We start from the raw sequence: 21,271 nt of genomic DNA on the forward strand, positions 1-21,271 counted from the left end.
CGCTGATCATGTTCTGCTTTCCCTGGTAATGCGAGATGGTATCTGAGGCAAGGTTTTGAGAATAAAGGTTTCAAATAGAAGCAAAATAGATTTTACAGGCACAAAGAACTTTCTAGAGCTTTAGAAAACAGGTACTTGTGCTTTGAAGAGCCAAGAAACAAACTGATCTGAAGTTTTCACTTATGAGAAACTATATCCTCTTCAATGATCTTTAGCAACTCTGATCCTGATTCATTGTTGTAGAAAAATAAGTAGAAAACCACCAATGAAACAACAAAATCTTTTTGAAAACGTCATTATAAATGAATGCGCTGGATTCAGTATAAGTTAGGTTATGTCGACAGTATCTGTGACAATGTCGATCACCACAGAAAATAATATTGACTTGTCTCTCAGTTCATAAAACAAGCAAAAATCTTGTATTGTAATACACTTACAATGGAAGTCTATGGAAGCCATTTCTGCCACTAAATACAAATTCTAATTCAGACTTTTTTCCTCGCAATTGCAAGTTTCCATATTAACAACTGCAACTTTACACTTTGCCATTTTGACATCATAACACAATTGCGACTTTACATCACACAGTTCTGACTTTTTAACTCACAATTGTTTATTATAACCTCACAATTTTGAGGGAAAAAAAATGGCATTACAAATATACACTATTTCTCAACATAATTGTAAGTAATTTGAATTACTCCAAAAACTTTTTTGTTGTTGCATATGATATTTAAACTCTAGAGAATGTCTTTCCCTTTAGTGTTGTACATTAGTGTAAACACACATTTTGTTTGTTTTCACAACCTGTCAAACTTGAAATTATTTTCTATGGTGGTGCATTCTGGGATGGCAATAGTCAGCTTTGCTAAACTAAGAATTTGTGAACTGAATCTGCAACTAATAATGTGTACAGACTGGTTATGACATAAATTAGCACCTCATAACATACTATACAATCCCTTGTGTGAGTTAAGGCTTATAAGTGAAAGTAGCTGTCTAATACGCACTGTTATCCTTAAATCTGCGGTTGCAAAAATAATTACCATGTCTACATGATTTGCAATATAACCGAGCCATTTATTCGTTTTAATTATGTTTGAAGCGCTGTTGCATTTGTCATGCTTAATTAAAATAATCTACTGTAACTGTAATACTTTAGCACACAGGTGGTGCCGTAAATCATTAGCTCAGGTGTTTTAAAACAAATTTTCAACACAGAAAAATCATTTAAACACTGGAGAGTTTTTTTTTCTTTTCAACAAAAGCCTCTTGAGGGTGTTTAAATGTTTGGCTCCTTCCTTTGTGTTCACGTTATTAAAGTCCGTGTCCTGTAAATCAATTCCCTAACTGAATTACGCAGTGTCTTATTTTATTACGCAGGCATCTGGTCATCTCGTCTTCATAGTAACAACTTCGCGACAGATTTTTGACACCCACCATTGTACTGCACTTGCACATCATTGGCTGCGCTTGTACACAGCTTGTCTTGTTATTGTCACTAGAGGAATAGGATGTCTTTCCCAACATTTCTGAAGGGTTGCATTCTGGGAAATTCCAGACTGCAACAGATGACCAAAAGCGAGACTGCTGAGGAACTTGACAAGCGTCAAATACTCGAAAAAGCAAGAGACTGTAACAAGACAGATATTTTCTTGCGCTCGGAGACTAGACACAATAACTTAAAATTAACGAATTCTGAGTAATATCAACTCTCCCAATTTCCCATCGTTTTCTGTCCTTGGAGTTTTTGCACCACAAGCTTTTTGGCCTTGATTCTCCGCAAAGGAAAACAATTGTGTGCGCTTTTGAGTTGCACCTGATCCCAGATCTCCTTTGTGCACCCAGAGGACATGTTGCATCATACCTCATATCCTACACCAGAGGTCTTATGATCCTCCCAAACTCCATCATACTAGCTGGAAGTTTCAGTATGTCACACCACGGGCTGGTCTTACATCAGCTAGATAGCAGACAAACAGCCGGAGTAGGAGGAATGCTAGATCAGCAAATCCAGCTGACGGCCTTCTTTCCTGTGTAGTTCTCCCAGCATCCCTAATTAAGGTGTGAAAAGGAAAACGAGAGAAAAATGTCAACTAGGAGGGTTTAGACTATGAATAATACAGGAAATAAAAAGGAAAGTCGACAAACGTGATACTCACCTCAAATCAGCTTTTATACTGTGTAATGTTTCATTGTGGCACAACTAATATGGATCCATCAGTACTAAAGGTCAGTTTGTCTAATATTCGTACCAGCACCACGATGCATGACGTTCAAAGAGCAAATTGTAGATTGTTTGGATTTTAGATAATAGACAAACAATACAACATGTCAGGAAATGCAAGAACTTTGGGTCTATCATGAATTGTGTAATGCAAAGTCCATTTACCTCTGCATCCATTACCTCTAAATTTGTTTAGACTCAGTAATGACTATATTAAGAACAACTTCAGATAGCAATGAACTAGTATGTCAGCAATATTTATCATGCATTGATTTATTAAGTACATAACAACTAGGCAAGTGACCTTCCTTAGCGTTGACATTTCTACATTATGTTTGTTTAACTTTTATGATTCTTCATAACCAGACAACATGGAAAGTCATGTAAAAGATTTGATGTACAGTATCATGTTTTGATGTCAAAACCAGACAAAAATGTATGTAAAAATTAAAGAATCAATCTTGTGCACATGGCTGTTTACATTTTGTTTATACTTCACGCATGCCATTTTATCCGTGTAAAGATCTTTAACAGTTTAATCGATGTTTCGGTGCGTTAAAACTAGACAAAAACGTAAATGTAATTTCATCACATGCTTTTGATTACACTTCATGAAAACAATTGATTCTTTTTTTTTAGTTAAGAGCATAAATATTTGAATCAAAACCTGATTACAGTGTCTGTGTATTTTGTGGTGTTAAATGCAGACATGTAATTTAGTCTTGTGTGCATGTTTTCCATTTTGTTTCCATGTTATATTCACATTTTATAAGTGTAAAGTTCAAAGTTATAATAATATCTAATGATTTTTGTCTTCTGTGCATGTTTACTTTTTTGTGTTATTTTACATGAATCATTATAACAATTAATAATTCAAGCAAAATAATTTTTTTGAACTTCAAAACCTGATCAAATCTTCAGTGTAAATTTGTTTTGCCTTCAATTGTGCATGTCGGTTATCATTTTTCATTAACAGTTTAAGCAAAACCTGATTTAAGTGCACTTCATCACCAGACAAAAACTTCAAACTATAGATTCTACAAGACTTTAGCATGAAATACTATGCATTCAGTTTGGTTGACTCCAAATTTTAAGACAAATAAAGCTAGATTAATTTTTTTTAACCAAGTAAAAGATTTTAAAAGATCTCGTAGTGGTTTATCTTTATACCTTGAAAATCTCTAGAGCATTACAATTCCATCTCAGTAATTTTATTTTGACAGAATGCCTGAGACAGGAATCAACAAACCAATATTTCAGTTTCTAAGGCTTGTTTTCTAACGGTATAGCGTCAGGGTTATTAACCAGTGTCTGAAGCTTAAATTAGAGATGTCCATCATTAAGTGCAGCCCAAGCAGCGACTCACCAGTACAAACTGGAAAAATGCACTGCAGGTGCCTGGCTCTTTCAGATGTTGCCAGGTCTTAATATAATACGCCTGCTCCCTTTGTGGACCTCAGCAGCAGCTGTGCACGCCAACACAGGCCAATGTTTGCGGAGCACGATAAGGCAAGTACACTAAGTACAGCCAATGAAAATGATTCCTTGTTCATCAAGAGTTGAACACTAGCAGTGAGTAAAGAGTCACATCAGCGGGGGTTGCATTTACAAAACGTTTATTTTCCCGAACCATCTTTGTGATAGAAAAAATACACGACAACTTTTCATTTAGACAATGACCAACAGTAATGTGACGTAAGTTTCAGGAATCTGTCAACATCCGTAAGAACCGTCATGCAATTCCCTCATCGATTGTGACGTCATAAAGTACCAGCGGCGTTTTAGTGTAGAAATGTGCATTTTATACATAATTCGTGTTTTTAGTTCTCAGCCCAGCCTGTTATAATCTACATGAATGCACCGCCAAAATTACAATATCGGCCAATTATATGTCTTTTGCATATCTTTTTTATTTTTATGTTGGCTTGTTTGCTTAAAAAAATTGGATTAAATTTCAAAAGCCTGTTTCCAAGCCAGCATCAAGGTTGTGCAAACAATATCAAGGGATATTAGCAGGGGAATTAAGGGTGCTTGTAAACCGGCATCGAGTAGTAGTCTTTTTTTTTCCAATCCGGCGAATTAAAGATGCGCAGAAGCCGCCAGGGGCCCATTTGGCTTCAACCCCTGCTGCACCCTCTTGTGAACTTTTTTTGCGGTCCACCAGTGATGGATGGAGCAAATTCTAGTTCTTTTCAGTTCCCACAGCCACCGATACCAATTTCTTGCTTGTACCGGTTTGTTAAAGTGTTCGCTTTTCGGGTGAGTTTCGCCAGTACCGTGTGCAGTCCGTTTAGGTGAAAATGAAACATCTTCTCCAAATCCTCATCGTTCGGCTCGATGCGAGACATCTCCAGGGCCGACGTCATGCCATGCTTTTCCTTGCGCCTCTCATCGGCTTGAAGCACACCCCATTCGATATCGGTTTTAATTGATTTGAGGAGCACATAAGAGCCATACATGTCTCCATCCTGGAAGGAGTTCACCTCTTTCTCCCCCTCCTGTTCCAATGGGACATCCCTCAACAAACTTGGCACCATGATCGTCTGGTCCATGTTGTTCACAGCACCAATAAACCGGTTCATGGAATTGAATAGGGAGTTTTTTTGGTTGTACGAGTCGCAGATTTGCATCATCTTTGCTGTCCTATCGACCTGGATGTTCTTGATGTAGAACGAGGAGAAGCAATAGTCGTAGGGCTGGATGGTCCAGATAGATATAACGGAGAGTTTATCAATTATTATTCTTTGAGCGCTTCACTAAATTGAGTTTGTGAAAGCGCAGGTGGATTTAAAGCAAGGGCGTGGCTTTCACACGTCAATGGAACGTGTAACCAGGTCGTAACCGGATAATGTGACCTGAAATAACACACAACCTTGAAAGATTAATGGCGATGCACACAATATTATATAATCAAAATAAATATCAGTTTGAAATTTATAAAATGAGGTAGAGAAGGCAAGAAGTAGAAGAATATGCTACTAATCTTATTTTCTTCTTCTTCAGAATATGTACAAGCATGGCTTAAAATACATAAATATACAAACTAAGTATTTAAAGTAAAACTAAATCAGATCTAATTTAAATTCGTATTAAAAACTGTATTCTAAACGCGCATTATATGCTTCCCGACACTCCTTGATTTCATGACGGAAAAGCCGGCCGGCAAACTAAGCGTCAATCTATCGAGACTGACAAATAACACAGGCTTCTAAATACCCACCTTTGCTGATATATGCCTTCCCTTAAATCCGAAAACGTCCGGCAAAGTGCAAAGAAACCGGTGATAAAGTCGCTGAAAGATAACAGACTCGTCTAGCAACCGACGGAGAGTGAGGCCGCGTGTAGCTCTATGGCGCTTATGAATATTCATGAGATGAAGCATCAGCCCACAACCGCTCAGCCGCTCTTGGCCAATCAGAAGCCAGTCGCCAGGAGGACGGCGCCTCTCGACAGCCAATCAGAGGTCAGTAAGGAAACCGGCAACGTGCCAAGGCTGCAGCTCACGGTCAAAGAGACGACAGTGAACTAGAAGAATAGAGGACGGGGGAACTACCGGATTGATGATAGTAGCCTACACTCACAGTGCCAGAACGGAATCTTTCGATTTTATTTTCACTTCCCATTCTTAGATGTCGAATACCAAACATAATATAAAAAAACTATATTTTTGTATCTGTAAATGGTGCTTTCTGATCTAAACACGTTTTTCGAGGCTAATTAAGAACTGAAGAAATATTATTCGGTGTGCCAAACACAGAAAAATTGCTCTTCACATCATCAGAAAGGTATTTTATGAAAGCTGAAATCTAACCCCCTAATAAAACATACTAAAACATAACACAGTATATAATTTACATAGTTATACTTTCATAAAAAAATTAAAAGGTTATTTCTAAAGAGAATGTATGCCAAGCCTGCACAGATCAGTGGAATTATGCAAATTATAAAAACTTGCAAATATGGGTTTTAAATGATAAAATGAGGATAATGTATCGGCCACTTCACTATCTAATGTTAGTGGAACATGTCCATGTAGACGCATTTTTAAGACATTGGATAGTAGGAAATTAGGCATACATTTCGGAGGGGGGGGGGGGGGGGTCATTACATAGAGATATATGTGTGCTTTATGAGCTTCTCATTTTCAGATGACACGATTTCTGTATTAAAATCCATGTCTGCATGATTATTTGCATGGGCTTTCCCCATGAACAGAAGAGACCTCTTTTCGTTACGTTTTTCAACAACATCGTTGTGCCATCTAGCGGTCAGAAAGTGAACAGCATCCTGCCTTCAAGACAGGTGAGGCAATTTTCACACATTAGGTTGACCATGTATCCTCTTTACACCGGACATGTCCTAAATATCATAAACAGAGATATTGCAGATGAACAAACACGAAACAATACGTCTTGCAGATGTACTAAATGCAGACGTCACATACAGTAGATGTCTCTGTGATTATCGTGTGCAATCAAGGATAAGCATCAAATGAAGACAAACCAGAAGCTGATAACGACGAAGAACCATTTTATTCATAGAGATTACGGTTGTTTACAATATCAACGTACATTTTATTGGCATGCTAGCTGGTGATGCATTTTAAAAAGTTTTCTTTTTATTAAACAAAGTATATTATTACTCCGCTCGACTATCTGGAGATGTGTAGTTCATCACGTGTGTTCAGACTATGAATTCTGGACTCTAATACTTAATGACCCATCAACACTAGGGGCAGCTGCAGAAATGATGCTTTAACATTTTAATATAACAGCTATGTGTCTTAAATGAAAATTAATGATCAATGAGAAAAAAAAAACATACAAAACAACAACACAAAATGAAATGTAAAAAGAGAAATGCACATTGACGTGTAAATATGGAATCCAGCTGACAGTACTTCACGATTCAAAAGAAAAAGTAAAGAAAGCCAAAGACTGCAGTGATTTCTACCACACATGCAAATAAATAAACAATAAATAAACAGCAGCGGCGTCTAAAGCTTGGTTGATTTTTAGCAAAAACTGCGAACCAATAAAGCGTTTTATTATGCAAAGAACAAGTGATCCTAGAATTCCTGACCTCCAGAAAACCTGCCATTATTTCAATTCATATAAAGTCGTAAATCAATCTTTTCCCAGCATTTGAACGATCCAACTGTTTTTAAGAGCGGGTAGCATAATCATATCATAAATAGATCAAAGTGTTTTGACAAACGGTAGCCTTTCAAAAAAAAATAAAAAAATTTCTCAATATAGCATTTTTATAAATATTTGTAATCATACCGAAATTATATTTCTCCTTCATTTATCTCATGCATATAATCATCTGCTTGAAAACAATTGTTAAGCATGAACATCCTCAACACTGAGGTGCGATTACATTCCTACAGTAAAAAGCCTCTAAATAATAGAAAATACAGAGTGTCTCTAGGTAGAAATGGTGTTAAACCGTAACTACAACTCATAAAATGCATAATTACCCATTAAACAGTGTTCAGTTAGTACTCTAATACATCTGCTTGTCTTACAACAATGTAAAAGCCACTAGTTTCAAATGCTCATGTTAAGACTTCAGGCTAAATGGGAGTTCTGGCTATATGTGGCAGAAAATTGCTTGTTTTTGGCTTTCACGACAAGACAAATTGACGGTTTTGACTCTGTACGTGTATTATGTTGAATCTTTTTTCAAACCAGCGCTGATGTGTGGAGCAAAAAATGAAATCCAAATGATATGACAAAAAAAAAAAGCAATTTCTGAGATAAACCCCTTTGCCAAAGATTTTACGACAGCAACAACAACAACAAAAACATCTTGTCATCTGCATTGGTTTTTTTTTTTTCATTTTTAATAGATTTCCTCTTGAAAAAGCAATTAACTAACAAATCTCACTTTCTAGGGGTTAAGTAACACCGTGTCCTAAATAGCCAAAAGCCAATGTCCGAAATAGCCAATCAGAACGTCTGATGTGTAATATACATCTATCTGGACCAATGAGAATTCACCGGGGGGCGAAGCTATACCAACTGCAATGTGGCAAATAGAAACAAAGAAAAAACTGCTTTTAAATCTTTTTTCTTCTCAAAAAAAGGATAAATATCTAACAGATCACACTTAAGTTGCATTCATGTCCCAAGCAATAAGTAATTTCTCTGTCTAAAAATAGAAAAAGTCTAAAAACCAAAGCTAACCTGAACATATTTGATATGCAGCTAGTGAGAGATTGAGATATCGATTGGCTTTTGTGTGACTGGTTAGGACGCAGTGTTACAAAAACACTGTTAACTTTAGTTTTAGTGTGTGTGTGTGTGTGTGTGTGTGTGAGATGGTTTTCGCATGCAAGGTTTTTGTACAGAGTATGCGTGCGCAGGAGTGCGTCTTAAAACCATTTCCTTTTCCTCGCTAACGCTGACGTTTTGAAAGGAGAGGTTTTGGTCATGGCACAACTGCATGATTAAGGAATGACGGAAAGGAGAAAAAAGAAGACAGGAAAGACAGAATGAAAGATAAAAGGAGAGAAAGAATAAGAAAAGAGATGAGAAAGAATGGATTGTGCTAGCATTTTTGGGTTGCTTTCCCTTTTTCCAAGATGTCGTACGTCTTCTGTGCCTGTAGAAACGGGAAAAAGAGGTTTCAAATTTGAAGTGCATAATTCATGGATGCTTGGGAAGACAGGCCTAAGCTTGGACTTTTTTTTTTTTTTTAAACAGAATCATATACAAATATTAAAGCATCAAAAAATTAAAAAAGTTTAAATTTACTATTAAGAAAATGCACTCTACCATTTTTATTTTATTTTAGCTAAAAAATTTTTTTTCCAAAATATTTTTTAATCCGATATTGCTATCAAATAAAAGCCCTATGTCTAAATAAGGTATCTTCCAAATTTGAAGTTGATCCTAAAAAAAATTAGATCCCTGAGTGTTTTTATTTAGGGCGTTATACCCAAAACATCCACCGAGTGCCAACAAAACGCCACTGAATTTTTTTTAATGCATTTTTCTGTCACAAATGTCTCACAAAATAGACTCAGACCTTTCTGACGAAATGTATTTTGCCAAGATTATAAAAAGTTTTGATTGTAATATGACACCTGACTCAACCCACTAAGGGGAACGAGACTGCCAAAAGATATCAAAGTACCATTTTTATGGTAACCCAATGTCTGATTTCAAAATGGTTTTCACATGATAAATTTTGAGGTTTAAAGTTTTCAAATGATACATATCATGCTGCATGTGTGTTTTTGTTCGGGAGGTTTTGTACTCATTCAGAAAATGTGTAATAGTGCCCCCGAGTGTATAACAGTGAAAACACAAAAAGCCGTAAAAACTCGCCAATGAGTTAATAATAAAAAAATGTATACTATAGTAAAAAAATCTATATTTAATCTATATATATTTGCCTGTTCATAATTATGCTGCCTTCTAAAAAATACCTATTTCACTAATAGGTTTACAAATAGATTTAATACTTTATCAAATATTAGCATCTTTACGACATGCTAACCCCAAACTCCATTAGAACCAACTGAGAGTCGTTTCTCCTGTGAGCTATTTGTGAATCATGAGTAGCAATCCATTTCAAGTGAGACGGCTAAAGCCAGTCATTAGCTAAGGTTTATAATGGACTGTGAGCGCGTGTCTCACCTGTGCACACGCCGCTACACCATCTCGTACTGATTGGCAGTGATGAATCGCGACAGACAGCAGGCCAACAGCATCCCGATCAGCTGAAAAACACACACGCAAGTGGCCGTTACCAAGGCAAACCTGTTTTCCAGGGCTTTTTTGCTTCCTCTTCCAACGTAATTGCTAATTAAATTAAATTGCTATAGACGTTAACTGCCGGTGGCTCTCTCGGGGTTTACCGTTCGCTCTCTCTGCACCAACCAAATGCTAGTTATAATCATAATGAATGTTTACTGATTCCCATTTAACCGAGCCAAAAGAATTCCACATGTGGGGCGGAAGATTAGTCTCTGAGAGATTTGTCATTGATTCGGGCCGCCCGTGTGCTCACAGATTACATTTACAGTTCAAGTAGCATCTCGGAGGGGTCGAGGTGTTTCTGCGCGCCCTTTGGACCCATTAGTACGGATGGAGAGAGATTTGCATAATGGTCCCGAGGAGGAAGTGTGAGTGACAGAGGGCCTGATTACTTTTGAAGCAGCATGTTCGCTAGCAAACCCCAGCTGCGCCACACGCTCAGCTCCCGCTCGTGTGTCTATGTGTGTTTACTAAATGAGGGCTGGGAAAACACAGACAGCCCGGGGTTGTCATGGAAGCGTGGCTCTCGCTCGAGCTTTTAGACGCGAGCGCACGCAGCAGCACACAGTGACTCATTTCGACAGCGTGCACCGCTCCACCTGTGTGAGACAACAACAGCCAGCTGTTCAGCTCGCTTCAGCGGTAAACGGAAGACAGATTGGAGTAAATATTTGCTTGCAAATGATCGCCTCAGATGTGATTATGACGTCTCAAGCAGAGGAAAAACATTCCTGTTTAAGATTAGATGAAATTGACGGTGTGTGATTTCTTCAGTTAATAAAATCAACCAATTGCGTGAGATTGGGGCGGGACTTTCTGTTTGTTTGACCAATCAAGAGGTCGTTTCCTTATACATTAGCAGCAATCATTTACATGTCTTAAAATATTGATATTAACAAAAGATAAAAACAAAATGTTTTAAAAATGAGTGTAAATATAATGTATTAAATGTTTGAAAAACAAGTCTAGAAAGACTCTTCAATTGTTTAAAATAAAAGTGTACAATAATAAAAGTGTTTAATATGAAATGTACATTGTTTAACTTTCTAATAATATTTATTAGAATTTACAAATGTATTATTATTAACATTTATTTATTATGATTAAATATTTGTTTTTAATGAAAAGATAAATTAATTTGAAAATAAAACTCACAAATATATATTCAAATGTTTTTTATTTTAATGTAAACAAATGTAAAAAAAAAAACAAATGTGTAGAATATATTTAAAATGTTTAAAATACAAATAAAATAATGACGTTTAAAAATAAAATAATATTATTTTTACATGTTTTAAATAAAATTAAAAAAAATTAATTTACTTTTAAATTTTTTTTTATTGAGTAAAAGATGGAGCAAGTCTGCATCCTTACCTGCGAGAATGCAATTCCAAACGTTACTCCAGCAATAATGCCCATGTTAGTCTCAATGAAAGTCGTCACTAACTCATAGCAGCCCTGCACACAACAGAACGATTATAAACGCATGAAAAACACAACCAGTGAGTGTTTGTGCGACTGTGCATGTATGCGTGTTACCTGCTGATGGATTTTGGTGGGAGCTATGGTGGCGTTTCGCAGGTCTGAGGCGGTGCAGTCGGAGATGTTAGCGCAGCAGCTCGGAGGAAGTCCATTCTCAGGATAATAAACACTGGAGAACCAGCTGGTGTAGTTCAGAACACCACAACAATGCAACTGAACACAGCGAGAGAGAGAATCACATTGATGATCAATCTACTTACCAAAACCCCTAAAAACTACACGCAATACCTTAGCAATGCCCAAGAACTGCCAAACACCTACCCGGGACATCTTAGCCACTCCTTAGTAACTACCCAGAACACTTTGAACATTGCAACTGCCCAAAATCACCCAGAATGTGCTAGCAACTACTTGGAGCACCACAGCAAGAGCTAACAATCGATCTAACTGACATACAAGCTATAAACGTAAAGCATTTAAAAGTTTGCCTTCATCAAGGTTTTCTGATATCTAATGCCAATTATGACACATCTTCTGTTATGTTTCATTACTGGCGTTAACCACCGTTTGAACGTACACTTCTCTGGACGTTGTCCACCGCGATGCTCCTCTCGTCTTGGGCATTGTAGTTCTCAACGGCCTCGTTGTACGTCCTCAGAAAGGTGCCTTTGATCTGAGCAAACACACACACACACACACACACACACACTGAAGGTTAGATGTCACCAGAACTAGTCCTCCTAGTGTGAGACAGATGGAGATCTCTGAGAAGCATTATGGGTCACCGCCGGAGAGCCCGATTGTGCACGTCTCACCTCATGACGGAAAACAAAGCCCGAGATGCCAGCGACCAGCTCCGCCAGGAACACCAGAGACAGGAACATGGCATACTAGAGACAGAAATAGTGAGAGAGACTCTGTTTTGGGTGTCATAAGACGCTCTTCCTGAAGCTGAACTCACCAGTTTGAGCATCCATGGACTCCCGCGGCACGTGGCGAAGCATCCGAACAGCCCGAACACAATGATGGTGATCCCGGTCCCGATGAGCACGTAGGGAGCATTGGTGGAGTTTTCAGCGATCAGAGAGATGTAGGGACCCAGAATGAACTTCCCCCATAATCCCACGGCCAGCAGGATCGCCCCCGTGATCTACAGAGAAAGACCAAAAACACCACTTTTGAAGTTCAACCCTTCTCGAAAGTGCTTGTACATCTAATGGACAATACTAATATGAATCAATTACTCATTTCTTATTAGCGTTGTTTTACCTGTTAACTAAAATTAAAACTACTTAAAGAAATTATGTAAATGAAATAAAAATATTAATTTCAGATGAAAACACTTAAACTTCAAATTAAAAAAAAAACAAAAAAAAACAAAAACAAAAAAAAAATATATATATATATATATATATATATATATATATTGTTAAAAGACTACTAGAGTTAACAAAAGCATAACAAAAATTATAAAGATTAAAACTTAAACTACCAATATAAAAATAAAAGCCTATTCAAAACTTGAATAAACAACTATAATAATATATAAAAATAACACTGTCTATATGCTATGCTAATTTGACGTCTCGTTTTGTGTCTAGTCAAATAATGAAATAGTTCAAATTCAAACCAATATTTGATAATAATATTACAATGCCCTAAAAGCTGTAATATGTTCAATTTTGTTTAGATTCCTTTTTTGTTTTGTATTTCATGCATCATTTACATATTACGTGTACATGTTTTGTGCCAAAACCATTCAGATTATCTTTATTATGTACTAATTATTAGTTTTATATACACAAATTAAATTTCATTGAAAATAAAACTTATTTTGGTGAGACCGTATCTAAAAGCAAGTATAAATAAGTAGAAAAGTTGTGTTCCAGTTTAAATGAACAAGCTTTTTTTTCTTTTTTTAACACAATGAGAAGCAAATCTGGAACATGAACACATATAATTTCCAAATTTCAGATAATACTCATAACAACACTACTAAAAATAGTATATTTTCCAGATTTTATTTACTTAGAGCATTTGATTTATTTATTATTTGTTCACCCACAGATGCAGCACAAACAAGCATTCAGACGTGAGTTTAGTGTGTCGACCAGAAGAGGGTGCCTGTGTATTTATTCATCACTGGACTCGCGTCGCGAAATAGAGGATCTAACGTTACATGACTGGCCTCACAGAGACATCGAATGTTTATCTCCTCTTATGAAATAAAAAAAGAAGTATGAATCTTCCCACAGAAACGGCCATGAATAAGTGAACCCACATCCCACTCAGCATCTCTGAAGGAGTCATCGCTCTTACGGATGTGATGATGGGGTGAAGATCTGTAGCAGTGCAAGCTAAACTCAAACCTAGTGAGCTATTTAGACAGCATTCTAACTCTGTGTTGTCAAAAGTACCAAAAAGCAATATGGAAATGCGACAAAAAACCCGCACACTAGTATTGACTGAAATAATCTGTAACTGCATTGAGCTTTTTTGACATTGTACTAAAACCATTTTACAATACTTTTTTCAAAACATAAGTGCTAAATGCTAAAACCAAATATCAATATAACGTACAATTGAATTGTAATTTGGCAGCGCAGTTATACCGCCACAGTACGTTTTGTCATTTGCATATTGCTAAGCTAACGAAGCACTACTCTGCTTTATCCATCCTGAGCTCAATGGTAGCAGCATGTTGTGATTCAGGCCATGTCCAGCACCGTACAGAGGACACAACGTCCCGTCTCCGTCTCACACTGAGGCACAGAGAGACCAGAGAGAGATGGTGTGACTCATCAATGATCCGAGAGAGAGGAAGAAACCACTCTTATCTTCCAGGAACTAAAGTGTAAAGAACTTTAAAATACCTTGAAAAAGATTATACGAGGAGATAGAAAGGGCCATTATGTTTCTCTTTGACAGACAGCTCTACTGTCCTTTAACGATGTAGATGAGGGATTCTTGCAAAATGACCTCCAGGTCAATTTTATAAATATATATAATTTTATATATATATATATATATATATATATATATATAATGCAATTATATATTTCTGCCTTTTTATGTCTTTTTTTTTGTAAGTCTTTTCAATATAATTCTCATTCTCATTACCATAACGCAAATAATCATTACCATTACCAAAATGGCTGTATTACCACAATGTAAAAATAAAAATTCCATTGTAATTTTCATAACACAAGTAAATAAATACCATATTATCAATGCAAAACATTTTTAAGTATCATAATAAACGAATTAATAAATACCACCATTACCATTATGTAAAAAAAAAAATATATATATATATATATATTTTATGATCATGACGTGAATAAATAAATATCATAATTACCATAATGAAAAAATAAACAAATCTTTCTAAATAAATATCACAATAGAAAAAAATAATTCTAATTATCATAATGGAAATAAACAAATAACTATTACTTACAACATAATTTTAATTACCATAACACAAATAAACAAATATCATCATTACCATAATGCAACCAAAAATATCATGCTAATTACACAAGGAAAATAATTACATTAATAACATTACCATAATGCAAAAAAAAAGATATAATTATAACTTAACACAAACAAATAAATACCATCATTACCATAATTTCAAATAAAAATATAATTCTAATTACCATATTGCAAATAAATAGAAAAACAATTGTCCTAAAAATAGGTTTAATTTTCTTTATAAAATATAATTCATTACATAACTTTTCTTAGCTTTCTTCTGAATGTTTAGGAAGAAAAATGAGCCATTTTTTGAGCTGGATGTTCACTGCAAAACAACAGAAAGAAAATGAAAGAAATGACCAGCCATCCGCTATATACTGTACACTTCATGACGCAACACTGCACAGAGGACCAGAACTTGTGTTTTCCTTCTGAAGGCTGGCAGAAGAAAAGGTTTTATCGAGCAGAAGAATATAAATTATTCATCAGTACGTCTGTCATCCTTCTCTCTCTCTCTCTCTGTTAAATAAAGACGCATAAAACCTGTTACCCAAGAAAACCTTTGAGATCACTTCACCAAACTTTCAAAACTACTAATGGACTTTCTTTCAGAGGTTTTATCAGTTCATGTATTCCCTGTGAATCAAACCCATGACCGGATGTTTCTGAACGTCTCAGTTAGGAGACGCTTTCTGTCCCCTGACACACACATTTGTCTGCTAAAGCAATGTGAAGCGTTCCTTTCTTCAAATGAATCTCAAATTGATGCGGCTCGGCGGCGTTCGTCTTTGATATGTCAGAGAGGACTCTTGAGTTACAGAGAATTTAGAGCTTAAAAAAAAGAGAACAAATCTATCACAGCTCTCGTCATCCAGGAAATCGCTCCATGACAACAGAAGAGGAGGGTGCCATGGCAACTTTCCCATAGTGACATGTAAATTCTCCTGTGGAGTTATCAAATATGCATTTTCTGTAAATATTAAGATTCGGGGAGCAACGGCTTGCATAAATCACCAAATGGAGTGAGGATTCACTTTACACGGTGGTTACAACTTCAAATTTTAAATTATCATTGTTGTTTTTGTATTTTTTTTTTAAACAACGTTTACAGTAAAGTAACCGTAAGCAGTTCAGCAAGCAGTTTTAGTTCATTTTACGCCATCCCATCATTTCTACTACAACAACTTACAGAAAATAAACATGAAAAAAGAAAATAAACAACAACATTTTTTTATTATATGCTCAATAAAGTACAGAAAATATATTTTTTCCTATCTTCCCGAGTAATATATTTTTGTATACAACAAAAATAAAAAAATATAATAAAGTATTATATTTTATTTTTATATTCTTTATATAAACAAACTAATTTACATACAATAAAAATTATTGTATTCTATTTAATCTATTTTTTAAATACATTTTTATATGAACAACAAAAACAAAACATACAACAACAACAAAGTTATGTTGTATTGATGTAATTTTAAAAAATATTTTATAAATAATTTTATATGAACAAAGAAACCAAACAATATACTACAAAAATAAAGTATTATATTCTAATTTCTTTTTATATGATGAACAACAGAAAAAAATGCAATGAAAAACATTTGTATTAGATTCAGTTTTTATCTCTTATTTTGTATTGATTATTTATTTAAATATGAACATCAAAAAACATAATATTTGTATTTTATTTTCATTAAACATATATAAACTTCATATAAACAACTTTAATATTATACTAAATTGTTATATGAGTTGCATTAAGTTTTATATAAAACAAAACAAACAACATACAAAGAAAGTATTATATTCAGACTTTCCTTAATTTATTTAAATGGAAACACATCTGTTGTTCTTTTTTGTGAAAAACTACATAATTTTTTTTAAATTCAATATCATCTAATATTTAAAAAGATGAAATAGGTTACACATTTTAATAATAAGAATATCTTGAAACGTAAGTCGTCGTCCCCCCCCCAACAAGTAACTCAACAGTTTAAATATCTGCTTATTAATCAAACTGTTAAGTAATCGTCCATTTTTACACCGGACGCATACAAAACAATTTCCCCATCAAGCTAAGAGAGAGAGACAGAGGTTTCTGCAAAGAGAAAGAGAGAGAGAGAGAGAGAGATACAGAGAGAGACATTTTGATGAAAAGGGGATGCGAGAGGAAACAACAGAGTGCAGGAGAAAACCATCCAGCTCTTTGCATTTCAAACGCCTGATCAAAACTGCTGTTCTGTGGCCTTGAATCTGCTCAAAGGGAACAAGTGTGTGTGTGTGTGAGAGAGAGAGATAGATAGAGAGAGAGAGAGAGAGAGAGAGTTAACACCAGAACAGTTATAAGCTCTGCATCCTTCTCATTTGTGATTGGATTTAAAATGAAATTAGTGAGGGGTTTTTAAATTGGGATATGGGGGAATCATAAATAAGTAAATCACAAAGGCAAAATAAATCATTTCTAACTTATAAAATGAAATAAAGCCACAGCTCAATCACTCACCCCTAAAGTCTAATAATGTGAGTGCAACTGATACTTTAAAAAATGTAAAATAAAATAAAAAAAAGTGTAAAAAAGGTAATGATATCAAAATAAATATCAGAGTTTTTAATGAAACAATAGCATTAAAAAAATGGGAATCTGAGTTCAAAACAAAGTGTAAAAAATGGTTGAAAAATAAAATAAAATAGAATAGAATAGAATTTGAGACTTTTAAATTCACTGACCCCAAATTATTGTAATCACAAACCCCAAATAAATGCAAATATTTAGTGTGGTATAAAAAAACAAAATGTTTCAAAAATTAATGTAATTAAAAAAAAAGACTTTAAAAAGGGAACACTAATTATAATTAGTAAATATAATAATTTAATATTTTTGATTATAGTATTTTTTCTTTCTATTAAGATGACTGTTTTTTTATACACACTATTAATGTTTAAATCATCGTCCCTCAAATTGTTTTAACTATTGAGACCAAAACTTCAGAACATTAATTCCACTGTAATCAAAATATCAGATCTGTCCTTCGCTGCAGGACGTTAAGCCACAGTCAACTGAAGCCAGCAGGAAGGGTTCATTGCGGTTCATTTCACTATATTTCTACTCAGAGATAGTTGAGCACAACAAATGATCTCCGCTGTCATCCAGCTGAAGGGGAAATCTGTATCCATGGCAACAGGAATCCCAAAACCCGCTATAATCTCAATGCACCCATCAATGCCAAAACAAACAGACGTCCGGCTCCTGTGAGGCCTATCATCAGTTAAACAATACCTCGTCTCTCACATCCATGTTTCATGCTTTTGTATTTAATGTCTTCACTTTTAAAAAGTGGCTGAGAAAGAAGACTAAGCTTGAGAATATTAATTATGTAGTGCACAAATAATATCTTTTGTCTTTTATAGTTTCGACAAATAAGTATATTATTTCAGTTACAGTTTTGACAAATAGGCATTTTATCTCCGACAAATAAGTATTTTATTTCAGTTGTAGTTTCGACAAATAGGTATTTTATTTCAGTTGCAGTTTCGACAAATAGGTATTTTATTTTATTTCAGGTACAGTTTCGACAAATAGTTATTTTATTTCAGTTGTAGTTTCGACAAATAAGTATTTTATTTCAGTTGTAGTTTCGACAAATAGGTATTTTATTTCAGTTGCAGTTTCGACAAATAGGTATTTTATTTCAGTTACAGTTTCGACAAATAAGTATTTTATTTCAGTTGCAGTTTCGACAAATAGGTATTTTATTTCAGTTGCAGTTTCGACAAATAGGTATTTTATTTCAGTTGCAGTTTCGACAAATAGGTATTTTATTTCAGTTGCAGTTTCGACAAATAGGTATTTTATTTCAGTTGCAGTTTCGACAAATAAGTATTTTATTTCAGTTGCAGTTTCGACAAATATGTATTTTATTTCAGGTACAGTTTCGACAAATAGTTATTTTATTTCAGTTGTAGTTTCGACAAATAGGTATTTTATTTCAGTTGCAGTTTCGACAAATAAGTATTTTATTTCAGTTGTAGTTTCGACAAATAGGTATTTTATTTCAGTTGCAGTTTCGACAAATAGGTATTTTATTTCAGTTGCAGTTTCGACAAATAGGTATTTTATTTCAGTTGCAGTTTCGACAAATAAGTATTTTATTTCAGTTACAGTTTCGACAAATAAGTATTTTATTTCAGGTACAGTTTCGACAAATAGTTATTTTATTTCAGTTGTAGTTTCGACAAATAGGTATTTTATTTCAGTTGCAGTTTCGACAAATAAGTATTTTATTTCAGTTGTAGTTTCGACAAATAGGTATTTTATTTCAGTTGCAGTTTCGACAAATAAGTATTTTATTTCAGTTACAGTTTCGACAAATAAGTATTTTATTTCAGGTACAGTTTCGACAAATAGGTATTTTATTTCAGGTACAGTTTCGACAAATAGTTATTTTATTTCAGTTGCAGTTTCGACAAATAGGTATTTTATTTCAGTTGCAGTTTCGACAAATAAGTATTTTATTTCAGTTGTAGTTTCGACAAATAGGTATTTTATTTCAGGTACAGTTTCGACAAATAGGTATTTTATTTCAGTTGCAGTTTCGACAAATAGGTATTTTATTTCAGTTGTAGTTTCAACAAATAAGTATTTTATTTCAGTTGTAGTTTCGACAAATAGGTATTTTATTTCAGGTACAGTTTCGACAAATAGGTATTTTATTTCAGTTGCAGTTTCGACAAATAAGTATTTTATTTCAGTTGTAGTTTCGACAAATAGGTATTTTATTTCGGTTACAGTTTCGACAAATAGGTATTTTATTTCAGTTACAGTTTCGACAAATAAGTATTTTATTTCAGTTGCAGTTTCGACAAATAGTTATTTTATTTCAGTTGCAGTTTCGACAAATAAGTATTTTATTTCAGTTGTAGTTTCGACAAATAGGTATTTTATTTCAGTTGCAGTTTCGACAAATAGGTATTTTATTTCAGTTGCAGTTTCGACAAATAGGTATTTTATTTCAGTTGCAGTTTCGACAAATAAGTATTTTATTTCAGTTACAGTTTCGACAAATAAGTATTTTATTTCAGGTACAGTTTCGACAAATAGTTATTTTATTTCAGTTGTAGTTTCGACAAATAGGTATTTTATTTCAGTTGCAGTTTCGACAAATAAGTATTTTATTTCAGTTGTAGTTTCGACAAATAGGTATTTTATTTCAGTTGCAGTTTCGACAAATAAGTATTTTATTTCAGTTACAGTTTCGACAAATAAGTATTTTATTTCAGGTACAGTTTCGACAAATAGGTATTTTATTTCAGGTACAGTTTCGACAAATAGTTATTTTATTTCAGTTGCAGTTTCGACAAATAGGTATTTTATTTCAGTTGCAGTTTCGACAAATAAGTATTTTATTTCAGTTGTAGTTTCGACAAATAGGTATTTTATTTCAGGTACAGTTTCGACAAATAGGTATTTTATTTCAGTTGCAGTTTCGACAAATAGGTATTTTATTTCAGTTGTAGTTTCAACAAATAAGTATTTTATTTCAGTTGTAGTTTCGACAAATAGGTATTTTATTTCAGGTACAGTTTCGACAAATAGGTATTTTATTTCAGTTGCAGTTTCGACAAATAAGTATTTTATTTCAGTTGTAGTTTCGACAAATAGGTATTTTATTTCAGTTGCAGTTTCGACAAATAGGTATTTTTATTTCAGTTGCAGTTTCGACAAATAGGTATTTTTATTTCAGTTGCAGTTTCGACAAATAGGTATTTTATTTCAGTTGCAGTTTCGACAAATAGGTATTTTATTTCAGTTGCAGTTTCGACAAATAGGTATTTTATTTCAGTTGTAGTTTCGACAAATAGGCATTTTATTTCAGTTACAGTTTCGACAAATAGGTATTTTATTTCAGTTGCAGTTTCGACAAGTATTTTATTTCAGTTACAGTTTCGACAAATAGGCATTTTATTTCAGTTGCAGTTTCTACAAATAAGTATTTTATTTCAGTTACAGTTTCTACAAATAAGTATTTTATTTCAGTTGCAGTTTCTACAAATAAGTATTTTATTTCAGTTACAGTTTTGACAAATAGGTATTTTATTTCAGTTGCAGTTTCGACAAGTATTTTATTTCAGTTACAGTTTCATCAAATAAGTAGTTTATTTCAGGGGTTTTCAAACTGGGTTTCACAAAAAAACAGGTACAAAAAGGTACATTAAAATCAAGAGGATCATAAATAAATGCATATTAAAACAAAATCAATCAATCATAAATCAATCAATAAATCTATCAAATGGATCATTA

At 34.1% G+C, this 21,271-nt stretch overlaps 2 protein-coding genes across 2 annotated transcripts in view; both read right to left on the minus strand.

The window, feature by feature from the left end:
• Window positions 1-3,826: 3,826 nt before the first annotated feature.
• Window positions 3,827-5,601, minus strand: LOC113064752 (mid1-interacting protein 1-B-like). The gene is made up of 2 exons (XM_026235658.1): window positions 5,448-5,601; window positions 3,827-5,082 (listed from the first exon to the last, which is right to left on the minus strand). Exon 2 carries the CDS (start codon window positions 4,858-4,860, stop codon window positions 4,420-4,422), a length of 441 nt encoding a protein of 146 aa, XP_026091443.1. The 5' UTR covers window positions 4,861-5,082; window positions 5,448-5,601; the 3' UTR covers window positions 3,827-4,419.
• Window positions 5,602-6,740: 1,139 nt separating this feature from the next.
• Window positions 6,741-21,271, minus strand: part of LOC113064753 (tetraspanin-7-like) — a 29,676-nt gene continuing 15,145 nt past the window's right edge. Inside the window, exons 2-8 of the mRNA XM_026235659.1 lie at window positions 12,440-12,628; window positions 12,294-12,368; window positions 12,056-12,151; window positions 11,536-11,691; window positions 11,371-11,454; window positions 9,877-9,959; window positions 6,741-8,836 (exon numbers count right to left, since the gene is read on the minus strand). Coding sequence (XP_026091444.1) covers window positions 9,891-9,959; window positions 11,371-11,454; window positions 11,536-11,691; window positions 12,056-12,151; window positions 12,294-12,368; window positions 12,440-12,628 — 669 coding nt within the window. The 3' untranslated portion in view covers window positions 6,741-8,836; window positions 9,877-9,890. The remainder of the gene's footprint in view (window positions 8,837-9,876; window positions 9,960-11,370; window positions 11,455-11,535; window positions 11,692-12,055; window positions 12,152-12,293; window positions 12,369-12,439; window positions 12,629-21,271) is intronic.

This window comes from Carassius auratus, chromosome 47 (genome assembly GCF_003368295.1).
Source record: "Carassius auratus strain Wakin chromosome 47, ASM336829v1, whole genome shotgun sequence".
In the NCBI taxonomy this organism is placed as follows: Eukaryota; Metazoa; Chordata; class Actinopteri; order Cypriniformes; family Cyprinidae; genus Carassius; species Carassius auratus.